The sequence below is a fragment of the Notothenia rossii genome (genome assembly GCF_949606895.1).
Source record: "Notothenia rossii genome assembly, chromosome: 7".
NCBI lineage: Eukaryota > Metazoa > Chordata > Actinopteri > Perciformes > Nototheniidae > Notothenia > Notothenia rossii.
In genome coordinates, this window is record NC_136905.1 from 46,300,472 (window position 1) to 46,324,271 (window position 23,800).

At 40.2% G+C, this 23,800-nt stretch overlaps 2 protein-coding genes and 1 long non-coding RNA gene across 4 annotated transcripts in view; 1 reads left to right on the forward strand and 2 right to left on the reverse strand.

Moving 5' to 3' along the window:
- vps13b (vacuolar protein sorting 13 homolog B) overlaps positions 1–14,730 on the reverse strand; it is a 460,668-nt gene extending 445,938 nt beyond the window's left edge. Inside the window, 4 exon segments of the mRNA XM_079694034.1 lie at positions 6,565–6,629; positions 6,632–6,707; positions 12,631–12,789; positions 14,595–14,730. Of these exon segments, the coding sequence (XP_079550160.1) occupies positions 6,565–6,629; positions 6,632–6,707; positions 12,631–12,777 (288 nt within the window). The 5' untranslated portion in view covers positions 12,778–12,789; positions 14,595–14,730.
- Positions 14,731–18,621: 3,891 nt separating this feature from the next.
- On the reverse strand, positions 18,622–23,262 carry osr2 (odd-skipped related transciption factor 2). 2 transcript variants are annotated; one of them, XM_079640257.1, is made up of 4 exons: positions 22,302–23,262; positions 19,812–20,501; positions 19,400–19,499; positions 18,622–19,090 (listed from the first exon to the last, which is right to left on the reverse strand). In XM_079640257.1, the coding sequence occupies exons 2-4, from the start codon at positions 20,462–20,464 to the stop codon at positions 18,911–18,913; spliced, it is 933 nt and encodes a 310-aa protein (XP_079496383.1). In that variant the 5' UTR covers positions 20,465–20,501; positions 22,302–23,262; the 3' UTR covers positions 18,622–18,910. The 2 variants fall into 2 exon arrangements, with proteins under 2 accessions (XP_079496383.1, XP_079496384.1); XM_079640258.1 differs by having other exon boundaries at positions 18,622–19,008; positions 22,302–23,250.
- Positions 20,361–22,295, forward strand: LOC307013018. The gene is made up of 3 exons (XR_013800817.1): positions 20,361–20,492; positions 21,089–21,125; positions 21,357–22,295. It is a non-coding gene; the product is annotated as an uncharacterized lncRNA (long non-coding RNA).
- Positions 23,263–23,800: the final 538 nt, after the last annotated feature.

Genomic DNA, 23,800 nt, shown 5'->3' on the forward strand with positions numbered 1-23,800 from the left:
AGTCACTATAATGATTTTCACTCATTTAACGGTTAGATATTGAAATTTTGATTCCATAGATATATCTCCCATCACCTAAAACCCCTGACTATACTTATATATATATATATATATATACCATTATATCAGCTGTGCATCAGATGATGCAAAACGACACCGTGTTTGTAGTTTATTTTTGGTATGCAAAGAGGTGTTGTGATTAGGGTTTTAAAAAGCTATCTACCGATTTGATCAACATGAAAGTCAGCCGAATTAGTATTGATACTGCAAGGAGACGTATTGTGTGGAGAGAAATTAAAGATGTTGTTTCATTGCTGATATATTTATGATCCACGTCATGCATTCGGTTTTGCTGTGGGAGTTCTTCCAGTTTGTCCAAAAGTCTTCTAATCAGGGCTCTATAATAAAGAACCATGGCAGATGTGTAAGGTATAAAGCATGATTTTTTTTAAATATTTTTTTCTTCTTATAAGCTACAACTCCGAGGTGCTCCACCACTAAAACATCCAATTACCGAGCTTGTTGATCGCAAGGCGGCGTCTACACAACGATAGCTGAGGATTATGGGTAGCTGTTAAAAATTGTTTGTGAGACTGGGTTGGAACGTGCAACCACAGAGATCACATGTGGCAACTATTGCTGACAAACAACTTTGTAACAGGTTGAATAAAGATCAAATAAAGGTCATACAAGTTACTTAACAAATCTAAAGCATACGAGTAAACTGGTTGCATTTTCTTGACTTAGGTCTAGGAACACAGTAGTCAGCGTCCTGCCTGCTACTCATGTAGGAAAGCAGTTTAGTGGCTCATTTAAATTCCACATGCTAGAAGGACTTCTGCTGTAAGTCTGGCTTTGCTCTGAATTGTGTCTCATGCCACTGGTTAAGTTGTCCAAATGTCCTTTGCATTCCCACGGCTCTTTTCACACTGCCAGAGTCCGACTGGTGCTGCGTCATTGCGTAACCGTTTGCGTGCCTGCTTCATAAAGCCAACCGCGCGGAAACCCCTCACAGCTGACACAGACAACAACAACGGCCGATTATGCTCCAGCTTCCGTTGTACCTCTTCGGAAGACCAGATTCCCAGTAGGTAGCTGTCTCTTCAGTGACCACTGCTGCTTGTCAAGTTTCTCCATCGTTGTGTACAAACTGGATAAAACGCCGGCTTTTTGTTGTTGTTCAGGAGTTGATCCCGCCCCTGCCCCTGCCCCCGCCTTGACGTAAGCGTGACGTATGCGGTGCTTTTGCTCTGGCCGAACTATTTTTGGTGCTCGAAATGAACCGGATTCCGGAGCTAAGAGGCTGCTCCGCTGCGGTGTGAACAGGAAAACCCGATGCTTTTCAAGCTCCAGCTCCGAACCGGCCCTGAAACACCGTTGGTGTGAATGAGGTAATAGTGACTTTTTCACAACCACCATAAGCGAACAGCCAGCCAGCATGGAGGTGTTCACCACTTCCCTCCGACTGGCTCTTTTATAGAGGATCTTATTGGGAGGAACCATTCACAGGTAATTTATAATAGCTACACATGTACTCATAATGGTTATAACAAATGTCTATATTATTATGTGCAGGCATGATTAGTGGTTTATTCGCCATCTGTTAATTTCACCCAAGAACAACATTATAACTAAACAGAATAACTATAAATACATTCCCAACTAAAACAAACCCCTACGCCCATCTTGCCACTTGGTTCGTCCCGGAACCTTCTTTAGTCAGTGTTTGTTTCCCGAGGACCTTTTGGCCAAACACACTGGAGCGGACACAGGACGAAACAGCATGGGTAAGCGATGGACGAACCTTTACACAGTGTTTCACTTCTACAATGAATGCAACTTAATGTCATGACATATACACACTAAAATATAATATTTGATTTTGCACACAATGATTCATCTCAACCGCTGCCAATCTTACACAATCATAAACACTCTCGGCGCTCTCGCTATAACTCCCCTCTCTTTTCAGGTGGAGCCGAGGACCGACCAGCATCTGCCAGACGACATTCCAATTAATACGGTTGAATCATTTAATAAATACTACATCAATAAATAGTATAAATTATATACAAATGTGCAAATATGCAATGTCAAACTGTACTGTGCGAATCACGCTAATAAAGTGCAAACTGTTCACTAAAGTGCTGAGTGACATTATTACTGAGCAAAAGGAAGTCGTTATATAAAGTGCAAACCCCACATGTGCAATATTACAAGGCCCCCAAAGCCGTCAGTCCATAGTAACAAAGTTACCTTCCTTACAGAGCCTTTTACAGAACATCTGAAAAAAAGTGTTCTTTTGAGAATCCGTTTCTGTAAATGACCTTAATATGATGCATAAAGAAACAATTTAGAATTGCTATCAAACTGAAACCTGATTGCATGAGCAGTAGCCACCTGCATAGTATGATATTTGCCATTAGTTCTGGGCAGCTCAAGCTCATGTGTTACAAATCTTTTTTGCCGCAGTATATACAATTAGCTGTAATTGATTTCCCTCAAAATGTGTTTCTTCTGGGACATCTGGCTTCGAAAACTTCAACCTTCCCATAACGGCCCAGCATTGAGCTACACTTTCATTTTAAAACTGTAAGGGTGGCAAAGGTAGTAGTAGGACCAGGCAAAAATACATTTTAGGAAATGGCCTTCATATACCGCGGTGAAAAAGTTTAAGTTATTATGACTAAACTAAATACAATAATATAAACATATTTTCTTGAAATAACATTTCCTAATTGATTTTACAAAGACAACATCTCAATCTTGATGCGTCGAGGGGAGTTTTACATTCTACATTCTTCAGAAAGAAAAAATGCAACTGCTACTAAGCAAATGAGAATTATTGAGGTCTTACAAACGTGCTTAATACATATTCATCCCTCTATCAAGTCGTAAAGCCTAAGCTTGTTTTATTTTTTCCAGAAGCTTTTGAAAATGTAGATTAAAACTCCCAAAGTCATCGTTTTAAAAGTTTCATAATTTGCAATTGTGATTTTCTTGATTTCTTAATTCTGGATGCTTTGATAGCTTTCAATTTGTTTCGCCAGATAGGATATGTCTTATAGGTTTAAATGGGCACACCTTGCTTAAGCACCAAACCAGCATGAAATACTGAGTTGCACAAGCAATGGGACTGTCAACTAAAAACTGGTTGAGGCCATCAGTGGTTAATACACTTGCTTTGCTATACACCTGAAGTTAAAAATAGTAAAAACAATACTTGTGAACTTGTTTTTTCAATTAACTACTTATGAGTGAACAGCGATATAGAAAACATCAATATCACAATATTTTGTGTCTAATACCGCAATATCAATACAGCGACAGTTCTTTACCATGGCCTTTAACAACATGTTTACACAATATTTTCACCAGATTAAGATACATAAATATCAGTAATGCGGATAGGGCTTAGTGGGCAAAGGCAAATAAAACAGCTGGAACAGTTTGGAAAATTGCATCAGTAAATTGTATAGCAGGCTTTAAAAACATAAAAAGTACCATATTTACAAAATGTACTATTGATATACTTCTATGTTACTTAAAGGTTAAAAGAAGTTTGAATTACTTGCAGGTAACTGTTGCAATAATAAGAACACATAACGGGGGGTTACGTATTGTAACTCTATTTATATAAGCACAGACGGAGCCCTCTACTGGACTCTATGGGTTCTACCCTCAATCATGCTATGCAAGCATTCACCTACTGAGATATCTATAAACGTAGCCAGCCCCTCTGGAAGGGCCTACCTGAATGCGCGTGAAAGCCCACCGTATATAAGTCACGTAGTCTGCCTGCATCGAGCAAAATCCCAGATACCCCACCTGCTGGTGAGGTATGGGACTGCTCTTCTTCCAATTGACCGCAATGTACTTGGATCAATTGGGCTGTGTTTGCCCCTTCCCTGGACCTGGCCATGACTATGAGGTTGCATTATAAAACGCAAATACTTTCTGTGCTTTGAGCAATTTTCTACATGAAAGTAAGCGTTCTTCAGGTCGATGGTTGTGAACCAATTGCCCGGCTGCCCTAGTTCCAGTAATTGGTTTACATATGGAACTTTTTGCAGCAATGTGCTGATTCAGTCTGCGAAGATCCAGAATGGGTCAGAATTATCCTGTCTTCTGGGAACCAGAAGTACATGGAGTAAATCCTCTTCCATAAAAGGAAGATTGGCTCATGGGGGCTGACACAGAAAGGGCCGATTTTCTACAGAGCCGTCATAATGCCGTCTTCACACAGACGGTGAAATGCATCAATCGGAGCTATTACACTAGGCGAGGTGTGTTTTCTGCAACATGCCGGCCATAATGTCCCTGAACCCGCATAGCGCTTTCACAGCACTTCCTGCGGTTAATCACACTCACATGCTCACGCCCACTGGCTGCCTCCTTTACTGGAGTTACAACTGGGGCGGCGAGTGGGGAATTGTGTCTCATAATGGGTGCCCAATTAACATCGTATGAAACGGATCTTTGCCGATTTCAACGAGACATTATGGGGAAATGTGGAATTGTGGAGAGAGATGACTCTTACTCTGGGATGAATAGCCGCTTTCAAACCAAGTACCTTGCCGTACTTAGTGCCCAGCACTTAGTGCTAGCACTTAGTACCCCCATGAACTAAGTACAGATCGCGTTCACACCGGAATAAGTTCCTTGAGGGAAGATTACCCAAATGAAGCCGCTGACGTCACTTCTTCTTTTTCTGCTGCTTTGGGTTTACTGGCAGGCCTGCAAACCACTTCACAGCATATGCTGCCACCCAAAGTTCCCGGCCGGAGTCCACGGAGTTGGGGACTGGCTTAAGTAGAAGCTGCTGGGACTCCCATCAGCTTCTACTGAAGCCTTCCGAGTAAATCGCCAGAACGCCGACACCTCCTCATCACTCCATGTTTTTTTTTGTGTTGCCATAAGTTATTCTCTCTCCGTTGGTGCGCGGGGCTAATGCTAATGCCAGCAAATACAATGGCGGCTTCACAAAACTTTTTACGGGCCTTGGTTTGCAATTTGCCAAGCCATCGAAATTGGTACTTTTTCTCCCAGGATAGTACCAGCAGGCACTAAAAATGGGAGTAAAAGTTCTCGGAACCAAGTACTGTTTTGGTGTGAGCGCAAAATTCCAGGCACTAAAACTCACAACAGGAACTAAACGGGAAAGTACGGGTAAAGTACTCGGGTGTGAACGCGCCTAATGCAATCGTTTTGTTGAATGCATTTTTCACACACACATCGCTCTAGAACTAGGGTTAGAATACGTAACCCACCGTTCTTGCAAAAGGGTCTGAATTTCTGTTGAAAGGAAACCTATCTCCTCCTAGGATGATAGATTTGCCTCTCTTATGCCCGTGAATGGAGGAGGCCCTGCAAAACTGGAGTGAGTAACCCAGTCTCAATGTCCTGTCCATCCACTGTCAGTACACAGCTGAGCTTCCATTCCCCATAAAACTGTGTTTAGGGGACATGCAAGCAGCTGTGGAGCCGCAGCTAAGAAGCTGTAGTACTCTCTGGTACTCCGCTGCCAAACCTTCCATAAAAGGAAGTTTGGCCCATGGGGGGCTGACAAAGAAAGGGCCGATTTTCTACTGAGGTCCTTGAACGCACCGCGGCATGCTCTCATGGGGCCGTCATAATGCTGTCTCTTTGAAACGGACATTATGGAGAAATGTGTAATTGTGGAGAGATGAATCTTACTCTGGGATAAATGCAATCGTTTTTGCTGAAATGCATTCTCACACACACACACACACATCACTCTAGAACTAGGGTTACAATACGTAACCCACCGTTGTTCTGCGGAGGTCCCTGAACGCACCACGGCCACTCTCACGAGAAGTCCTCGCCATCCTCCTTCCGGAAACGGAGCCATCCGCCCCGCTGGAATGGTGAACGTGAATGGCACCGCCTCGGTCATATCCTGGTCCCCCAAGCACTCAAAGCAGAGGTGGTGGGGATCGGCACCCGCTATTAAGCCAGGGCACGAAGGACAGGCCCGGGTCTCTAGAAGTGGCGGCTCCATGAAGGTATGATAACTCTTTCTTCTTTTTTCAAACGTTTTACTTTCTCTGCTTCAGTTGTTACTCACTCGCTGAAGAGAAAAGGATGACAGTCAGGAGAAGTGACCACATTATATACGGTGGGCTTGCGCGCGCATTCAGGTAGGCCCGCCCCGAGGGGCCGGTTACGTTTATAGATATCTCAGTAGGTGAATGCTCGCCTAACATGATTGAGGGTAGTACCCATAGAGTCCAGTAGAGGGCGGAGCCTATGTAAGATATAACTGTCTTTAAAGCATTTCATATTTTAGCATTCAGCATAAACTGAAAATGAAATGGTAAATTGTAATGTCTCTTCATGTGGTCTTTGCCTGGGTACAAAAATAATAACTGCATTTGTTTATTTAAAACAAAGGCAGTTGAAAAACCTTTGGAAACAAAGAGAGCGAATGGAAAGTGAAAGCCTAACCTATATAGGCATGAAAAGAGTAAGGGCTAGTAATAAGGAGAAGATCTGGTCGGTCCTGCTATGGCCATATAGTGTGATGAAAGATAAAGCACTGACCTGGGCTCCATCTCTCAGCTTCAGGATGCACTCCATGGTGTTGATGGTAATGACCACAGGCTCGAGCCCAGCTTGGTCCAGGGTACGTGGATACGCAGCTCATGGATATGACCACTCATGAATGTAAAGGGCAACTTCAACTCCTATTAGTATGCAAAGACATATCAAAAAAGAAACAAATAGCTATTTAACTACAGTTGGAATAATATTTACCATAGTATTACATCTGCCATGCAGACAACATTGTAAAGACATGTGGTGATATGACTGCTGAGGCTTCAAGAACATTTGGATCCTTCATCCAACCAATTCTAAAAAAAATTTGAAGCTAATATTTGAAGACAAAGGATAGTAAAACAGAGTTAAATGTTGCATATTGGTCAGGCTTTTTTCAAAACCAGTCAGATTTTCTCAGAGGCAGACAAATCATTGTTCTGCATCTTGAACCACTCTATGTGAGAACAAGGTCCATGAAACCAGACTGCCTACGGACAAGCTTTACATGACTCCTATGTAAAGTATGTCTGCAGGATAAATCCCACAATGTTACACAAAAAAGTATATTCTCTTCTTTTCAGGCCAGGAAGAGGGTCTCTACATTTTGATTTTGACCAAGGATTTGACATAGCATTACACATTATAACCCTAACACAATAGAGAACCGCAGTGACGCGTCGTAAAACCCGGAAGTAAACTTCTTCCGGTTCTTCTTGAAAAACCAATGCTATATCTCCATAGGATTTTGGAAAATAGCTCGAAATAAGGTCTGTGGTTGACACACATTTAAGAGAGGGATCACGTTTTGTTCAGCCGGATAATCTCCACATGTCAACCCTACTTTTATAATTTCTGAATCATAAATCTAGTCGCCAAAAGCGAATGCTAACGTTATGCTATAAACGAACTACAAGCCAGTACAGCAGCAAGGTCGCACGACTTAAGATCGTTTCAAATGACTTGCACTGAAACTGCACTTTGAACACTTTAAATTAAATATATTAACATTTTAACTGTATACCCCGGTTATCTAGGCCCTTTTTGTTTTGTTTAATGTATACCATGTTTATCTAGGCCCTTTTTGTTTTGTTTTATGTATTCATGTCACACTGTGGGAAACGATATTTCGATATTTCTGGATGTATAACACATGTAGAATTTTTGACAATAAAGCTGAATTTGACTTTCGCGTGCTTGCATATTTTAACAAAGCTTTTCATTTTAGCCAAACTGAATTTAACTAGAAGTCATGGCTGTGTCAATTACCAGTCTGATATCGTTTTACAAAGACGACAAGAGTGTAGACAGAGGAGAGAACCACTACAAGTCAGGAAACGTAACAGTGCAGCCTAGATGAAGGTGTGCTTACCGGTGTTGTCAGGGCTAGCATGAGGGACAAGGTTTATAGTGTCGGTGAGTAGTGATAGCAAGAGTACCGTTAACCTAGAGTTAATTTATTCACATTAATTCCCATCAACAAATCAATTGTATGTGTCACATGAAATCTTTATTAGGCAAGCAAGTTTATTTATATAGCACTTTTCAAAACAAGGCAATTCAAAGTGCTTTACAAAAAATGAAAGACATTAGAAAATGGCATTTAAAATCAGTCATTAAAAAGAAAAGCTAATAAAATAAACATTAAAAGAAAAAATACATGGATAAAAGTTAGAGTGCAGTCTAAGATAGGAATAGTCAATTAAAAGCAGCGACAAAAAGAAAAGTATTCAGCCTGGATTTAAAAAGTAGTAAGAGTTTCAGCGGACCTGCAGGTTTCTGGAGTTTGTTCCAGATATTTGGAGCATAATAAATGAACGCTGCTTTACCATGTTTAGTTCTGACTCTGGGGACAGAAAGCTGACCAGTCCCTGAAGACCTGAGAGATCTGGATGGTTCATAATTTAGCAGGAGGTCAGAAATGCATTTTGGTCCTAAACCATTCAGTGCTTTATAAACAGCAGCAGTATTTTGAAATCTATTCTTTGACACACAGGAAGCCAGTGTAAAGACTTCAGAACTGGAGCGATGTGATCCACTTTCTTAGTGTTAGTGAGGACTCGAGCAGCGGGTGTTCTGAATCAGCTGCAGCTTTCTAATAGATTTTTTAGTGAGACCTGTGAAGACACCATTGCAGTAGTCCAGTCTACTGAAGATAAAAGCATGGACACGTTTTTCCAAATCCTGCTGTGACATTAGTCTTTTAATCCTAGATATGTTCTTTAGGTGATAGTAAGCTGATTTAGTAACTGTTTTAATGTGACTGTTGAAACCAATAACTAATTTAACCCGCTGACAAGAGAGCCCACCTCCGAAGATCGTGACTGGCTGAGGGACAGACTCGGGGGCAGGTTTTCAGGAATTTTCTTGGCTTCTCTCCCCCGAGCCAGAAGAGGAACACTACAGCTTGTAAACACTTACTGTTCCTGAAATTATCAAATCTGTTGGGCATCAGGGACCTGAGGAAATTGTGGGCAAGCATGGCATTGTCTGAAGAGCAACAGAGGGCAATTCAGGTGGCTACCACTGGTCAGCGAACCAACCCAAACTGGCATTTGTTCAGGAAAGGAAGGTTGACTGCCAGCAACTTTGGAGCTGTCCTGAGGTCAAAGCGTGTGACTGCTTCCCTTATTGCCAGGGTGCTAGGGCAACAACAGGCCCTTGATGGTGTTTTTTCTGTACAGTGGGGGACTATGAATGAATGTGAGGGGCGTCAGGGCATTCACCACTGCAACCCAGATGCAGGTCCATGAGTCAGATTTGTGGCTCTCCCTATCAGGAATGTTGGGGGCATCTCCAGATGGTCTAGTAGGGTCTTCCGCTGGTGCTGGAGGTAAAGTGTCCCTACGGAGCCAGGGAAATGACAATTAGTGAAGCATTGCAAATCAAGGGCTTCTTTGTCAGTACAGGAAGGAGAAACATTCAGCCTGCGTGAGGAACATCGTTACTGGCACCAAGTGCAAGGTCAGCTTCACCTCACTGCAAGGAAGAAGAAATAAAAAATTGTGAATTGTTTTTAATTTACATTTACTCGCCTTTGCAATGTTGTGGTTGTTAGAGTGTTAGGTTTCCTGTCAGCTCGTCTGTTGGGAAGATATAAAATATTAGTTTCATGGAAGTCACACCGTCACATATACTGTAAGAGCATTAAGACATACAGTACATAGGCTAAAACAAAACATCTAAAGATATAACCTTGCACTTTGATAAGTCTCGTGAACATTTTCACTATTTTGACATTTTTATAGAGGAAAATTGAACTAAAGAAATAAATGGTAGATTAATCCATATTGAAAATAGGTGTCAGCTGCTACACTAATTATAATAGTTATATTTCTTAATTAATTAAGATAAGATATTACTGTATTGGTCCAAATTTGCGAAATGTTTGTGTTGCAGCAGCATAACAAGAAAAACAAAATATAAGTTATTATATACAAAAGTATGTGAGGGATGGAATATTAAATTGAATATAAATGTAAAATGTACATGTGATTTTACGTCCAAGAGAAGCTATGGAGCCGAGAGTTCTCTGCCAGCCAGAGGTGATTTGTTATTAGTTCAATATGTCAAACTGATTTCCCTGACTACAATCTTTAGTTACATGGTGAAACGTTATGCTGCTTGTACTAATTAGACTTATCATATAAGCCACGCAGGTTTTAATAGGATGTATTCATTATCTTTACTTATGTTGCGGTCTTTTCAGCAGCGCCATCTCTAAAACGGCGATACAGTCACCACCCATCATTTACATTTCACCGTGACATGGACAAAAATGTAACGTCAGCTTACCTTATGGCACGAATCCAGACTCTCCTTTGGAAAACATTGGCCGGGAAACGATAGAACAAGCACGTTTCATGCAAAGACCTGTGGCTGCAACCCGGAGCAAAGCAACAAACCATTGCGTAGCTAACTAGTAGCGCTAGCTTTAGCTAACGTTAGCTAACGAAACGAACTGCCGAGTAAAATTGGAAAACACTGGTAATTCATTATTCTATAATTTGTAAAACTACTGTGTTAAAAACGACAATTTTAAAAATACAGATTCTAATGGTCAGATATAGATATAGATATACAGATACTAAAGATAGGCAGGTACTTGCTTTCAAGCAGAACACAGGGGAAAACAAACTTAGCGGGAGTGTTTACGTGTTCTGCGTAATGACGTACAACGGCCTCGACAATTTCTGTAGTCCTATTCAGCCACTCGGTAACAACCATCGTTTTTCAGACACGTAAACTCTTCAAAAATCCCCAGTGGGGTCACTGCTGACGTATTTAATGTCCTAGAACAAAACGTGACTTATCTCTTAAATTTGTGTCAACCACAGACCTTATTTCGAGCTATTTTCCAAAACTCTAGGGAAAAAATGCATTGCTTTTTGAGGAAGGAACCGGAAGTGCTAAAAATGCTAACTTACTTCCGGGTTTTACGACGCGTCACTGCGGTTCTCTATTTGGTTGTCTTAAAGCTGCTTCCAATAAGGTCTTTCATCACCATCTCTGTTGGGTTAGGTATTGTTTTGGTCTGCTTTTCAGAAGCAGTCAGAACTCACTCAAAATAAAACATTTTATTTGAACTCATTGGCAGATTGATCTAATCCAGAAATTACAAGTGTAAAAAAATAAAACTGTGTCAAAATAAAACTGCAGGAAATCTATCAAAGTGCTACAAAAATAATTACAATAAAGATTCTGTGTTTATGCCGGGCTGATTTGCATCACTCCTTTTTCCTGATTGTAGTCCAGGAAATAGAGTGTAACTAAATACACATATATACTGTACCTAAGGAGTAGACTGAATGGAAAAATGGGTAAGTGGGCTACATGCTTAACCTCAACATATTAGTTCCAACATATAATCTAATTCTGAAACTATTGAAAAAACATTGTGCAATGTAAGCAATGTCATATTGGGTGCTTCGCCATATTAACATTTCTAATTGTATAATGAAGACATTCCTTTAGATATCTTAACTGTATGTTGTATTTTCCTAGATGAGCATTGTTAAATAGGCTCTATTCTACTTTTTGGGGTTTTAGCTCTCCTGTTAATTCTGTTAATACACACATCTTCCGATGCTCAAACTTAAACACATCATCAGTGTTGTTTTGTGGAGTGTTTCGAGTCTTCCAGGCGACCCGGCCAAGGTTGATCAGACCTCAGCCTGTGTTCTACAGGTTTGTGTGCATTTAAATGGTCTGCAAAGGCTAAAATCCCTGTGTTCCCTCCAGAAGGAGTTTCTTTCCTACACACTCCCCCCCCCCCCCCCCCCCCACCTGCTTGAAGTGCCTCCATTGGACACCTTTGTTTACTTACACATAATGACATCAATATGTTACACTTGCACTTCTAATGGCTAGTGTTCCAACACATTATACGCTAAGGGGCGGGACATTTCTAACACATCTCTAAGCGGTTGACCTATTACAACAGAGCCAGCCAGCTAACCAATCAGAGCAGACTGGGCTCTGATTTAAGACAGAGGGTGAAAAGAGGTGCTGCAGCACAGGCAGTATGAGAAAAATAAAGAGCTTTTTGAACATTAAAGCATGGAGACATGCACAGTACAGCCACTAAATATAAACCTGAAAAAGAGCATAATAGGGCCCCTTTAATAAACAAAAGCCATAAACAAAATGTAAATCAACTGCAAAAATTGCTACAAAAATAATATAATATGAATGACATGATAGGAGCAAAAGACTTAAATCCTTTGCAGTAAATATTTTCTAATAAAATATGCAGGAAAGATACATTAGTTTTGGAAAGTGTATATGACTTTGATTCCCTTATAATCATTAACAATCAAGACACTAATGTTAATCTGAGAAACTGTGTGGCTGGAGCAATATGGACCAGATATTATGTATAGACATGAAAACATTTCTCCCACAAGCTGCACTGAGCACTAGCTCATATCTATAATTTGTCAGAACTTAATGACATTCAAGCAAATAAACCATCATGTGCCATTAAATGAGAAAATTCAATCTCGTCATACTAATAAGTCTTGTCTTGGTCTTGAAATAGTTTAAGAGTGCAGAGGATATACAGTACGGTACCTGTTCCAGCACATCCAGCTTCAGGTCCAACTTGCTGAGCACCACATCTCCTCCCCAGAGAGACAGCTGCAGGTCAGATGGCTTTAGATTCTTAATATACTTGTTCACATAGCTCATCAGGAGTGGTGTAACATAGGACTCCAACATCTTGTGCTTGTCCTGAAAAGGCATCAAATATTGAACAACACAATTTGTCATTCAACACTGTCTTTGTACATAACACATATATATATTGCACATTTGTGCACACATAATGATCTGTATTACATTTTAAAGCCCCCCACTTTAAAATAAAATACACTGTAGTTTGCGAAATATCATCATATATTGTCCTAAGTGTTTTAGTTTTTTTTAGCCTTTAAGGTTCTAAAATGTAAAGGTGGTGTAAATACTTTTCTTTATTCTTTTTTTAATGCTAAATAGTTTCTTTAAAATACTTATTTTCATTATCTTTATATACATTGACCTACTATTGAAACTTATTTTCTTATTCTTATTGTTTATGTTTGCACCACCAGACACAAAAGCAAATTCCTTGTATGTGTAAACGTGTAAACTGGCAATAAACCTGATTCTGATACTTCAATCGCCTTAATAAAATGCCTGTTTAACCTAAACAATAGTACTGTGCATGTCAGCTCACTGGAAAGGCTTATGTGACACTCATGGAGCCACAATTAATGAAAGTAAGTAAAGGAAGACTTGTAGTAACAAGTCAAAAATATCCATTTGAAAAGAAGCTTATTAAAAATGTCATCATTGTTCCTTGGCCCGAGGCCGAGACAAATAGAGACTGTGCCTTTGAGGCTGTAGCTCTCAAACTTCTGAAATCTCTCTGAAAGGCAGAAGACATTTTGACAATTCAGAGTAAAAGAGAACACTTTTACAAATTTAAAAGCACAAAATTAAAGCACAGCTGAATTTAACAGAGCAACTTTAATTTCATGGTCTTGGTTTAGACCCTTTTCACAGAGGAAAGCGGCATGTCAAAGTCGGAAGAGCAAAGGTGAGATTCATAACGTTAACAATGGCTCAATTCCATTAGAATTCCAAGTAAGCTCTTCCACTGAGCCAACTGTTTACACCTGTGCTACTACCACATGTCTCCAAATGTGATAAAGAGAAGTTACCCTAAATAAACAAGGAAATAAATGTTAAAAATCCATTATTGCAGTGGCCAAATGTATTAAAAAGCCAACATGTTTAAAACAAATATAGGTCTTTGTCAGAGCAAGTAAAAAACCGAACAAACGGGTGTGGCCTCACTTACCCGGATGGCAGGTGAAAGAAATTCAAAAAAATAAACAACACAAAATACCATGAGGTAATAAGAAAAATATATGATACTAAGAAGCATAGTGCAAAGCAAAACAATCAATACGATATATATTTTACAAACAACATGTAAAAGGCAGTACGAGAGCCACTTGTTATCAATAGGCTATGTTTGTGTTTCTGCATGCCATGTCTATTTCAACATTTGGTCTTTTAGAAAGGATATTTACGCTAAGTAGAGAAAGAATGGGAATTCTGTTGTTCACATGAGCTGCATTTCAAGGCTTTTATTTTCGCTGTTGACTAATAAATGTCAGTGGCCATACTTATTAACGTATTGATTTACATCAGCGCTTGAATTAGCCAGCTTGCTAATATGAATCCACTTTTTATGCGAGCGACTATAAAAGAAACGCCAGCGGTAGTTAGAAACTCAATTTCCAAACACCGTACAATGTAACTAAATATAACGTAAGGGTTAAATGAAGGAGAATCGTGCTATGTAGTAAGAAATGTAACTTGTGCGGAGTAGCTATTTAGCCAGATAGGCTAGCTTTGCTCTCCTGTCAGTCTAGTGATACGCATTAAAGCAGGAAAGCTAAGCTAACTGCTCCGAAAAAGTGACGCTAACTTCGTTTGGCTTCATAAAACGTACAGCCACAAGTAAACATAGAGAAGCCAGCGCTTACCGCGTGTCTCCTGTTGCTATACCGTGAACTCGATGTTTAATATAACATTATTATCCTGTAAATAGATGTTAGCCACATCACTCCACGGCTTCAGCCGAAACGTCATCAGTAAACAACACCACCGCGGCTTCCGTACATCTAGTGTTGCCTTTGTAAATGTGGGAAATTTTCCTATCGCTTTACGGTGGCCTTCAAACCTGCACCCCGATAATAAAGAAACGGCTGTATCTGTGCCATTTCGTTTGAAAAAATATAGTTTAACATGTATAATGTTTCAATTCAACTCATCAATAGCCTGTTTTAGACAAATACATGCTCGTAGTCCCACAAGTGACATCTCAGATAAAGGATTTCCGAGGAGCATTGGAAGGTATCAATTCATGTACAATTCGTCATAGCTTTCGCGCGACCCTAGGCCTTATGGCTGTGGAAACTCACATTTGTCAAGACACTAGACAGGGTCGTGTGCGTTTAATAGGCTTGTATTCCGTTTTAGTTAATAGTTTCTTGGGGGAAAAAACTAATCAGTACCACAATGGAAAATAAATCCCGATAATCTTCCGTTACTTTGGGATTACGTCAATATCGAATCGAATGCAATGCAAAATAAATACAAAAGGAAATGTCAATTGGCCTAATACTAGCCTATGTAAGACAACAGAGCAATCCATCTTTCCTATTTCTAAAAGATGTACCAGTCATCTGATTACGTATTTTTTAATGCAAGTGATTACAGTAACCGATTGTGTATCCTTTTTACGTAATCCCGTTACAGCCTAAAAGTAGATTACATTTCTCAATGGGCGGCTCCTAAATAAGCTTTTCTTGAAATTATTGAATTATCTATGCAAAAAACAATAACAACAGAAAAAGAAAAGCAGAGATTCAGAACGAGTAGGCCTACGTTAAAGTCAATGAAAGTAAGAATCTTTATGTCCGTCACACAGGTGATGTATGCTTTCTAAACAGTGTGTCGGTCATCTAACCGTTATGATGGAATGTCATTATCATGATCAAATAACCTGATCAACAGGCTATTTGATGCATGTCCATGCACTGAAATGTAGGCTAGATATACACTGTTATTAATATACTGCGTTGGGTAAAATAAAGCGGAGGGAAATTATCATGCCAATACATTCTGAAATCAAAATGATATCACCTTGGAAATTACAAGTAATGTATATATATTATGTTTGTCTCGATAACATATGCAATTATATGCATTCAAATATTACATAGGCATAATTGTGGTGAAAAGTCTTTACTTCAAAATCAAACTTGTACACATTTTATTTCTGCGGCCATTCGGTCATGTCAAATCATATCTCTCTTTCTGAGGATTTCCATGGCTGCCAGTTTTAAAGTTTTTTAAAGACAATAGGCCTACTATAATAACTAAGAAGAGTTCATTTCTCACAACCTGTCAGTACAAATACATCTAAATAACTGCCAAACCAACATGGTCTTTCACTTATAATAACGAGCAATTGTTTAGGTCTTAGGGATGTATCAGATTGTTGCGCTAAGCACAGCCCGGGTCAGGAGATCATGGAGGCAGCTAGCGGAGCCTCTCCCTGTCCGTTAGATAAAGCCTGCTGAGTACACAGTCCACAAGCCTGTGTGTGTGTGTGTGTGTGTGTGTGTGTGTGTGTGTGTGTGTGTGTGTGTGTGTGTGTGTGTGTGTGTGTGTGTGTGTGTGTGTGTGTGTGTGTGTGTGTGTGTGTGTGTGTGTGTGTGTGTGTGTGTGTGTGTGCGCGTGCGTGTGCGTGTGCGTGCGTGCGTTAGGGTCACAGGCTGGCATTACCGTTTATTTGAATGCATTGTTAGGCCTACGTGTTCAAATTCAGTAGGCTATAGCATTACAATTAAAATGAGGACGTAGTTTTTTATTTTTTCCAAGTAGAAATAAAAACGAATTAAACAGCCTTAACGAATTGTAGATAGAGTAGTGAAAATAATTCCCATTTGAAGAAATTATTATATCCAATGGGAGCATTGGCTTAATGAAAGGACGCTGAGGAATCTGAATATGATTTAATATAGGCTAGTGATGGGTAATTTGAATAATTTGTTCTCGAGCTTATGAGTGTTGTCCACACATAAAGGTGTGTCACCTTGTTTGTATTACACGGTATCCTTTTTATGAGCTGCACATTATGATGGTAATGTCCTGTTCGAACTTCGAAGAGAAGCGTTATGAGAGGACCTATTAAAACAATATCAATATTTTTATTTTTCAATGAAATATATTTGTATAGGCTTAATTGGTGTAACTACGCTATAATATGAAACTTTATAAAATAATAAACACTAAAATATATATATTTATATAAAACATTAATGAATAACTTTCTCAAACGATGATTTGCAAACCAAACACAAAACCCCAGATTTTTGTCCTTATTATCGTCCATCATCTTCATTATTATTATTAGCTATGACGTGGCCTACACAATCCATTTTTCATCAGTCGCCTCGTTTTCAGGATTTATTTTTCGGTGATTAATAGTTGTTGTTTTTCTCGGATTGAAGAGATTGTTGGAGAGGTTTCACATTGTTACCTTTACATTTGGAAAATATTCAGAAAATCCTGCAGTTACAGTACCTGTAAACGAGAGCGGTTTTGAAACACCTGTTGTATACTCAACCCCTTATTTTCGAGCCAGTTTAATATATATTCTCAAACAGTTAATTGCATTGTCAGGTGAACATGGTAGCCTGCGCCTGAATGCCAATTGGCCAAGACACAGAAAGGCAGAGAAAGGAGGGGGTGTTATTTATCTGCACCGACTATATAGCCTACATTCAGGGCTGCCCCTGGCCAACTTGTGGCCCCAGGCAAAGTTATGTGATGAGGAGCCTCGCAGCGGCAAAACTGTGGCCCGCTTAATTGAGTCGCATTTGCGCATAAACTGAGTTGCACCTTATTTGCGCTTCAGATGAGGCTCCCTCCGCAAAATGATGTCCCCTCCGCGAGGTGAGGCTCCCTCCGCACGATGAGGCTCCCTCCGAAAGGTGAGGCACGCAGTCTGCGTGATCTGCGTGTAGGGAGGGGCGGCCCGGGCCTAAATAGTATAGATATTCGGACACCGGGCATAGCTATGGTTAATATGTAAGCGCATTCTGAATTTAACCGATCGAAGGTTAGTTGGATCAAATCCAAACATGTACATCTTTTATAAATCGCATTTATAGAAAACCGTCTTTACCGATGCTTCTAGCAACCATCTCCCGGAAACGTAGCCTATTCTGTATAATAATTATACAGTGAAAATAAATAATGATGTTTAAACTATAGCCCACATAGGCCTACTATAGGCTACCTAAATTAGCTTTGACTCGAGTTGTGCGGCTGCTCAGATAAGTATGATGTTTATATAAATTAAAAATGTGCTCAACAACAATTGTTCGAGGGTTGATGTAAAATAGGGTCTAAAAAACTAAATGAAATCAGTTGCATATCATTTTTTTGTTGGTTTTGTAATTGATGGATTATTGAAGCTTGATCAATTTCCCCCAAAACATATAATCCGTCAGCCAGGTCTCATCTCCTTCGGTTAAATTGTGTTTTTGCGCTGGAGACTCTTTCTGTCGCTTTGAACGTCCACCGACATCACAGGCGATGCAGAGACAGATGTGATGAAGCTTCTAATGAGGCGAGGAGAACACGAATGAGTCTCTAGGTCCAGGATCTAGAATAACTGAGCTCTATAATTAAAATATTTACACTCAACACTTAAAGGGATGTACATCTGTGTACAAATCGTAATGATTTTCATTTTATTAAATAAACATTCGGATTGTTTACCATAATCAATTGAAAAGACACATAATTTTGCATTCCATACTCTAGCTGCTAACGGATATATTCTGCTGTATACCGTAAAACAGAAAAATAACAACAGCTCTCACTGGCTGTAAACACAGTCATTGTTCATAGGAATCGATTTTACCTAAATATTGCTTTTGGGGCTTTTACACTGTGAAGCAGATCATGTAAAAAAAAACAAGGCATATGCAAATGTATCATGGAAATATTTAATTATACAATACAATTGAACATACTTTAAATTTATGACTGTTTTTTGACAAGTTTATAATTTCAAGGTAAGACAGAACATAGAAAAACATTATGTACAGGGTCTGGGTATTTACAGGTGGTCTGAAAGCATGGCTCTTGAGATGTAACCACATCCCACTCTTTATAGTGCGGCAGTAAACGTGTCCTGATTTGGAGATTGTCTTTGAAAAAAAATATTCGTTGACTTGTCTTGCTGCTTTTTGTCCATTATTATTTTGTTAGTCTTTCCAGGCTAGTAGTCCTGTGGGCTGTGCGTCAAACTGTGCCGTCGCAAGTCACAGTTGCGCCGAAACACCTTTCCGCAGCGGCCACAGCTGTAGGGCTTGATGTCTGTATGGGTGAGAAGGTGAGTTTTCAGGTTACTTCTTTGATTAAAGGTTCTTCCGCATGTGGGGCATTTGTGGGGAGACTCCTGTTTAGATTTGAAGCAAGCAAAGGATTATTCCCTTTAATTGTATAGAACGTCTATAGCAAAGCTTTCATTCATCTCAATTTGTTCACTATTGCGTCAGATATAGCGCTCACTGATTTACACAAAGTTTAACACAAATTGTACTTGTCTCTCATTTTATTTATTTATTTTAATTGGTAATTGGCCATACGAAACTGTTCAATGAGAGTGTGAGCCCCATGTATGCAGTAGACAGTGAATTATGATCATAAGGTATCACATAGTTTAGTGAGTATAAAATCATGGAGACTGTTAATATGTCCAGCTTACCTGCATATGTAAGGTTTTATGGACGGCTAGAGTTCGAGACTGACAGAATCCCTTCCCACATTCTTGACATTTGAATGGCTTTTCCTTGGAGTGGATGTATCTGTAAAACAGAAATGACACTTAATCAAATGTCTGCTCAGGCATGGATTCTCTTGAAGCGGTTATAAACCCCAGTCACAGGGCGAAACATCTCTACTGTGCAGCATAATGCGTAAAAGACCTTTAGCGCCCTCGTGCAGAACTATTTGGCAAACGCCTTTATTTGGTAGCAACATAAATAAAAAACATTAAATACTTTTAAATGGAAGTGACGAGGTTATTTAGATTAATACACATTTGGGATTACAATTATTTGCATAACCGGGAATATGTGAATGTGCAGCACCTTATCTGTTAAACAAATGTATCTTACCTGTGGTCTCTGAGATGGTCCTGCCTTCTAAAAGCCTTGTGACAAATATCACAGGTGTAGGGCCTTTCGTCTGTGTGGGTCCTCTCGTGGATCAGGAGGTTGTAGGACTTGGTGAAATGCCTGCCGCAAAACTTGCAAATAAATTCCTTTTTAGTCTTGGATGGGAGCCTGCCCCGGGTGGGCTTTCTGTCCGGGGACAGCTTGCTCAGCTCGGAGATGGTTCCCCCTAGCCCCGATGCCAACTTCGCCAGATCCCCAGCCTTCGGAGGGTCCTCCTGAGTGGCAGCGAGGGCCAAGTTGGCGAAGTCAAACCTCGGTCTCTCCTTGTGCAGCAGGGGAAGGCCATTTGCAAAGCCTGCTTGTTTAGGGTGGAAGAGCTGCGCTGCAGCTGTGAAGGGTAACGCTGGAAAGGAAATCCTGGGGTCCACCAGACCCTGGGCTGCTGCCATCTCTGTGATCGTCGACCTCAGGCCTTGGATGTGCGGGTAACCAAGAGTCCAGTGGTTCATGTGCATGGTCTGTACCGCGCTGAGGCCGTACAGCCCCTGCAGCTGCTCCACGGGGAACGTGTTGACGGCCTGCAGGAAGGAGTAGTTGGTGAGCTGCAGGGCCGGGTGCAGGGGGATCGGAGCGTGCAGGGCTTTGCTCCCCATCTCGGCTCAGAACTCAGCAGAAGACACGGTAAATACCCTGAGAAGAAAACATACGAAAGAATGAGTGTTGTGAACAAATGCAACATTTGAGCCAGTATTAACAAAACAGCTCATCCACACATTCCCTTTGAGTACATGTTAAAGTGAAAACACCTGTTTGACTGTAGACTATTTTAACCTATGTAGTTTTTACTAAACTGACAGGATATATTCATGGTGCGCTAACCAAAGGAAATTCCCTCTAATTTAAAGTGGGTAATGTGGACTCAGATTATTTAGAAAATTAATGATTATAATAATTTTATAATTTGCCAAAGGTGAAAATCGTTTTAAGTGAAATCCTTCTTCGTCTTCAGAACAAACACAAGAGAACATACACACGCAGTAGCAAAAACACAGTGTGTCCCAAAGACGGAGAGACGCTTCAAAGCGATTTAATAAAACAAATCAGTCATCGAAACTGTAATTAAATTAAGTGGGTGTGAAACACTAATATGGCATCGATGTACACTTTAAATTACACATGAAGAATAAAAATGCTCTATATCTCATAGAAGGTAATTAGAGAAGACACGTTGTAGTGTTTCACAATGAAAAACAAGTTTCTTCCTTGTTTTTTTGCAGAAGTCAGGAATTTTGCAAGCAGCGATCAAATCAGTGGGTGAGTCAGAGCAGAACACAGAAATGCTGGCCCTTACCCACAAGAAAGTGAATTTAATCCCTTCTTGAAATGCATGTGCTTTTTTATTTTCATTTTGGTGGAACGTAGCCAACGTGGCCAAATATTTATCTTGTAGGTTTATTTTCTAAATGTGTTTTCTTTTAAAATAATATAGATTTCCCAATAAAACAGAGTTGCAAATAACTTCTGGGCCTTTTAACTTCTCTACAGAACAAGTTTACATGAAGATGAATCTATCTCCACAATGTAGGACATATGGTGAAATATTAACAAGAATACTTGAGACCCGATGCCCCTGTTCCTGGATGACAAGGGGTGTTTCCAGCCCGGAGGAGAACCCCGTGTATCGGCCAGGTCTCCAGTGGAAACTGCGGTGCGACGGCGAGCTGACCTTCCGATTCAGTCGATAATTACATTTAAAAAAAACTGTTTCCTGTATTTGAATATTTTGCTTAGCGGGTTTTTGTAAGGTCAGATGAAATCGTATTTGAATGAAATATTTCACAAGGGTGCAGAACTTGAACCTTTCTGGAGATTAAGACATTCACACTGCAGAGTGAAAGTCCAGCCGGAGGGCTGCTGCTTGTTTCGGTCAGGTCATTACATTCGTTCCACAGATCTTTGAATACTTTGCTTCCCTTTCACAGGCGGGATAGGGTTAAATGAAAGTGTGCACAGGTGCAGCCTAAGTCACCATGCAGGCACTTGTTCTCCGATCATATGAACAACTGTGTTCAACCTATTCTCTCAATAACCTTTGGACTTCACTTTGACAGCAGTCTCAACGCCTTGCCGTGTTCTTTTAGGCTAATTCTTGTCATATTCCTTTTTTGGACGAAGCCTTTACATTTCTTTCAATCAAGACTAGTTTTTATGGACCGCTTGTTTCGGGATGTTATGCACTGAGGACAGAGAACAGTGATGTCAAAACGTGGGTGAACTATGACCTCAAGGTGTTGATCATCACCAAGCAACCACCACTTCTTAAACAACATTTAATTTAACTTATGCTCATTATATTTGTATTACCATTTTTGATCTATTTGGTTTGAGCTGACACGTAATGTAGGCTATTCTCTTTAAAAGTTCTCCAAAGGAACTTGAGAGTCCCTCCCTGCAGAAGACTGACATGAACACTAGCAAACAGAATCTTACCCCAATAAATAGCTGCAAAGGGTCCTGCGTTATGCCAGTAATCCACAGGAACTAAAGAGGCCAAGAGCTCCAATAAAGCGCCGCTGAAAGTTTTCCAAGTCCATGAAACTTTCATGAAGCCATGCGGTCAGCTGATGTCTCGGACCTTTGCAGAGATCTGACAGCTTGTAAAAGTAAGGAGGACCGACAGCAGCAGAGTGCGATCCGTCCGGAACTGGGGCTGGAAGTGTGGGTAATGCGCACCGGTCCTCACTTTTCAGGGCTTCGGGGCTCTGCAGCGCTCAGCCCGCCCTCCGACACGCCTCCACCCCCCTCCTCTATCATTAACTCCAATGTTCCTCCTCTGTTTATTTGTGTTTGGATAGCAACTAGGGCTCTAGACCATAGTATGAAGCGTGTTCTAATCTGACACCTCTCGTACCACATAGCCAAGGCTGATACCTTCTTTAAAGACATGATTGGAGGGGCACAAGGAAACCCTGATCGTTTGTTCCTCCAGAACGTTCTTTTGGATACTCGAGCAGTTTACAAGATTTTTTTGAAACCATCAAATCCAATTGAGAGAGCGGAGGGCAAAAGCAAGAGCCATCGCTTTAAATCATTTTATTTATTTGTGGTAGGATAATGAATGGTGTGGTTTGTGACACCCTGCAGCATGGCGATCACACAAAGTCAACGGCACGTGTTTCTTCTGACAATTAGCTGCTCTTTTCTCACTTCTCCAGTTTCATATTTCTCAGGAACTTCTGGTTAATTTTATCGTTATGAAAACGTCACACGGGTTGCAGGTTTGCCTGTGTTATTTACAGCTAAATAGGCGTTTTACCCGAGTCAGCTCCTAGTTCTCCAAACATGAATTGTCCTTTTATTATTTTTCATATATTGTGTGCAATGAAATAGTTTGTCATTTGTTGAGGTAAGCTACTATATGAAGGCAATGTGTTGTATCAAAAACTATTAATATTTTTGTAAAGATACTAAAGTGTGATTATTTTTCTTACCATTGACCAATCTTTTGATTAAATATATTAGAAGTGGCACCGTGAGAGATTAATTATACCGGTTTTGAATTACTTTGCGGTTGGTTTTTCGCCACAGATTAAATAAAATGCGAATTTGGTAAGACTTTTGACAGCCCGAATCAAACACACACACACACACACACACACACACACACACACACACACACACACACACACACACACACACACACACACACACACACACACACACACACACACACACACCGGCTTCGATCAGCAGGTTCATGTAAACGCAAATGTTTGATTCCTGACAGAAGGAATTGTTGAATATTAATTAAAAAAAATACATTTTAATCAAAGATAAAAAGCAAATGTACTTTCGTGAAATGTAGAATTACTAGGATTGTCATGAGCCGTTTGTTATAAATAATTGTAATGAAATATTTTGATTCTCTAATTCTCCTAATTTCACTGCGCATGACAGAACAACAGGAGGCGAAATAAAGTTTTGAACAG

Excerpts from the sequence above, each read along its gene's own strand:
- osr2 (XM_079640257.1), bottom strand. The coding sequence starts at position 20,464 with ATGGGGAGCAAAGCCCTGCACGCTCCGATCCCCCTGCACCCGGCCCTG. Across the intron at positions 19,500-19,811 it reads GACCATCTCAGAGACCACAG|ATACATCCACTCCAAGGAAA; the intron begins GTAAGATACATT and ends TCTGTTTTACAG. Across the intron at positions 19,091-19,399 it reads ATAAAACCTTACATATGCAG|GAGTCTCCCCACAAATGCCC; the intron begins GTAAGCTGGACA and ends AAATCTAAACAG.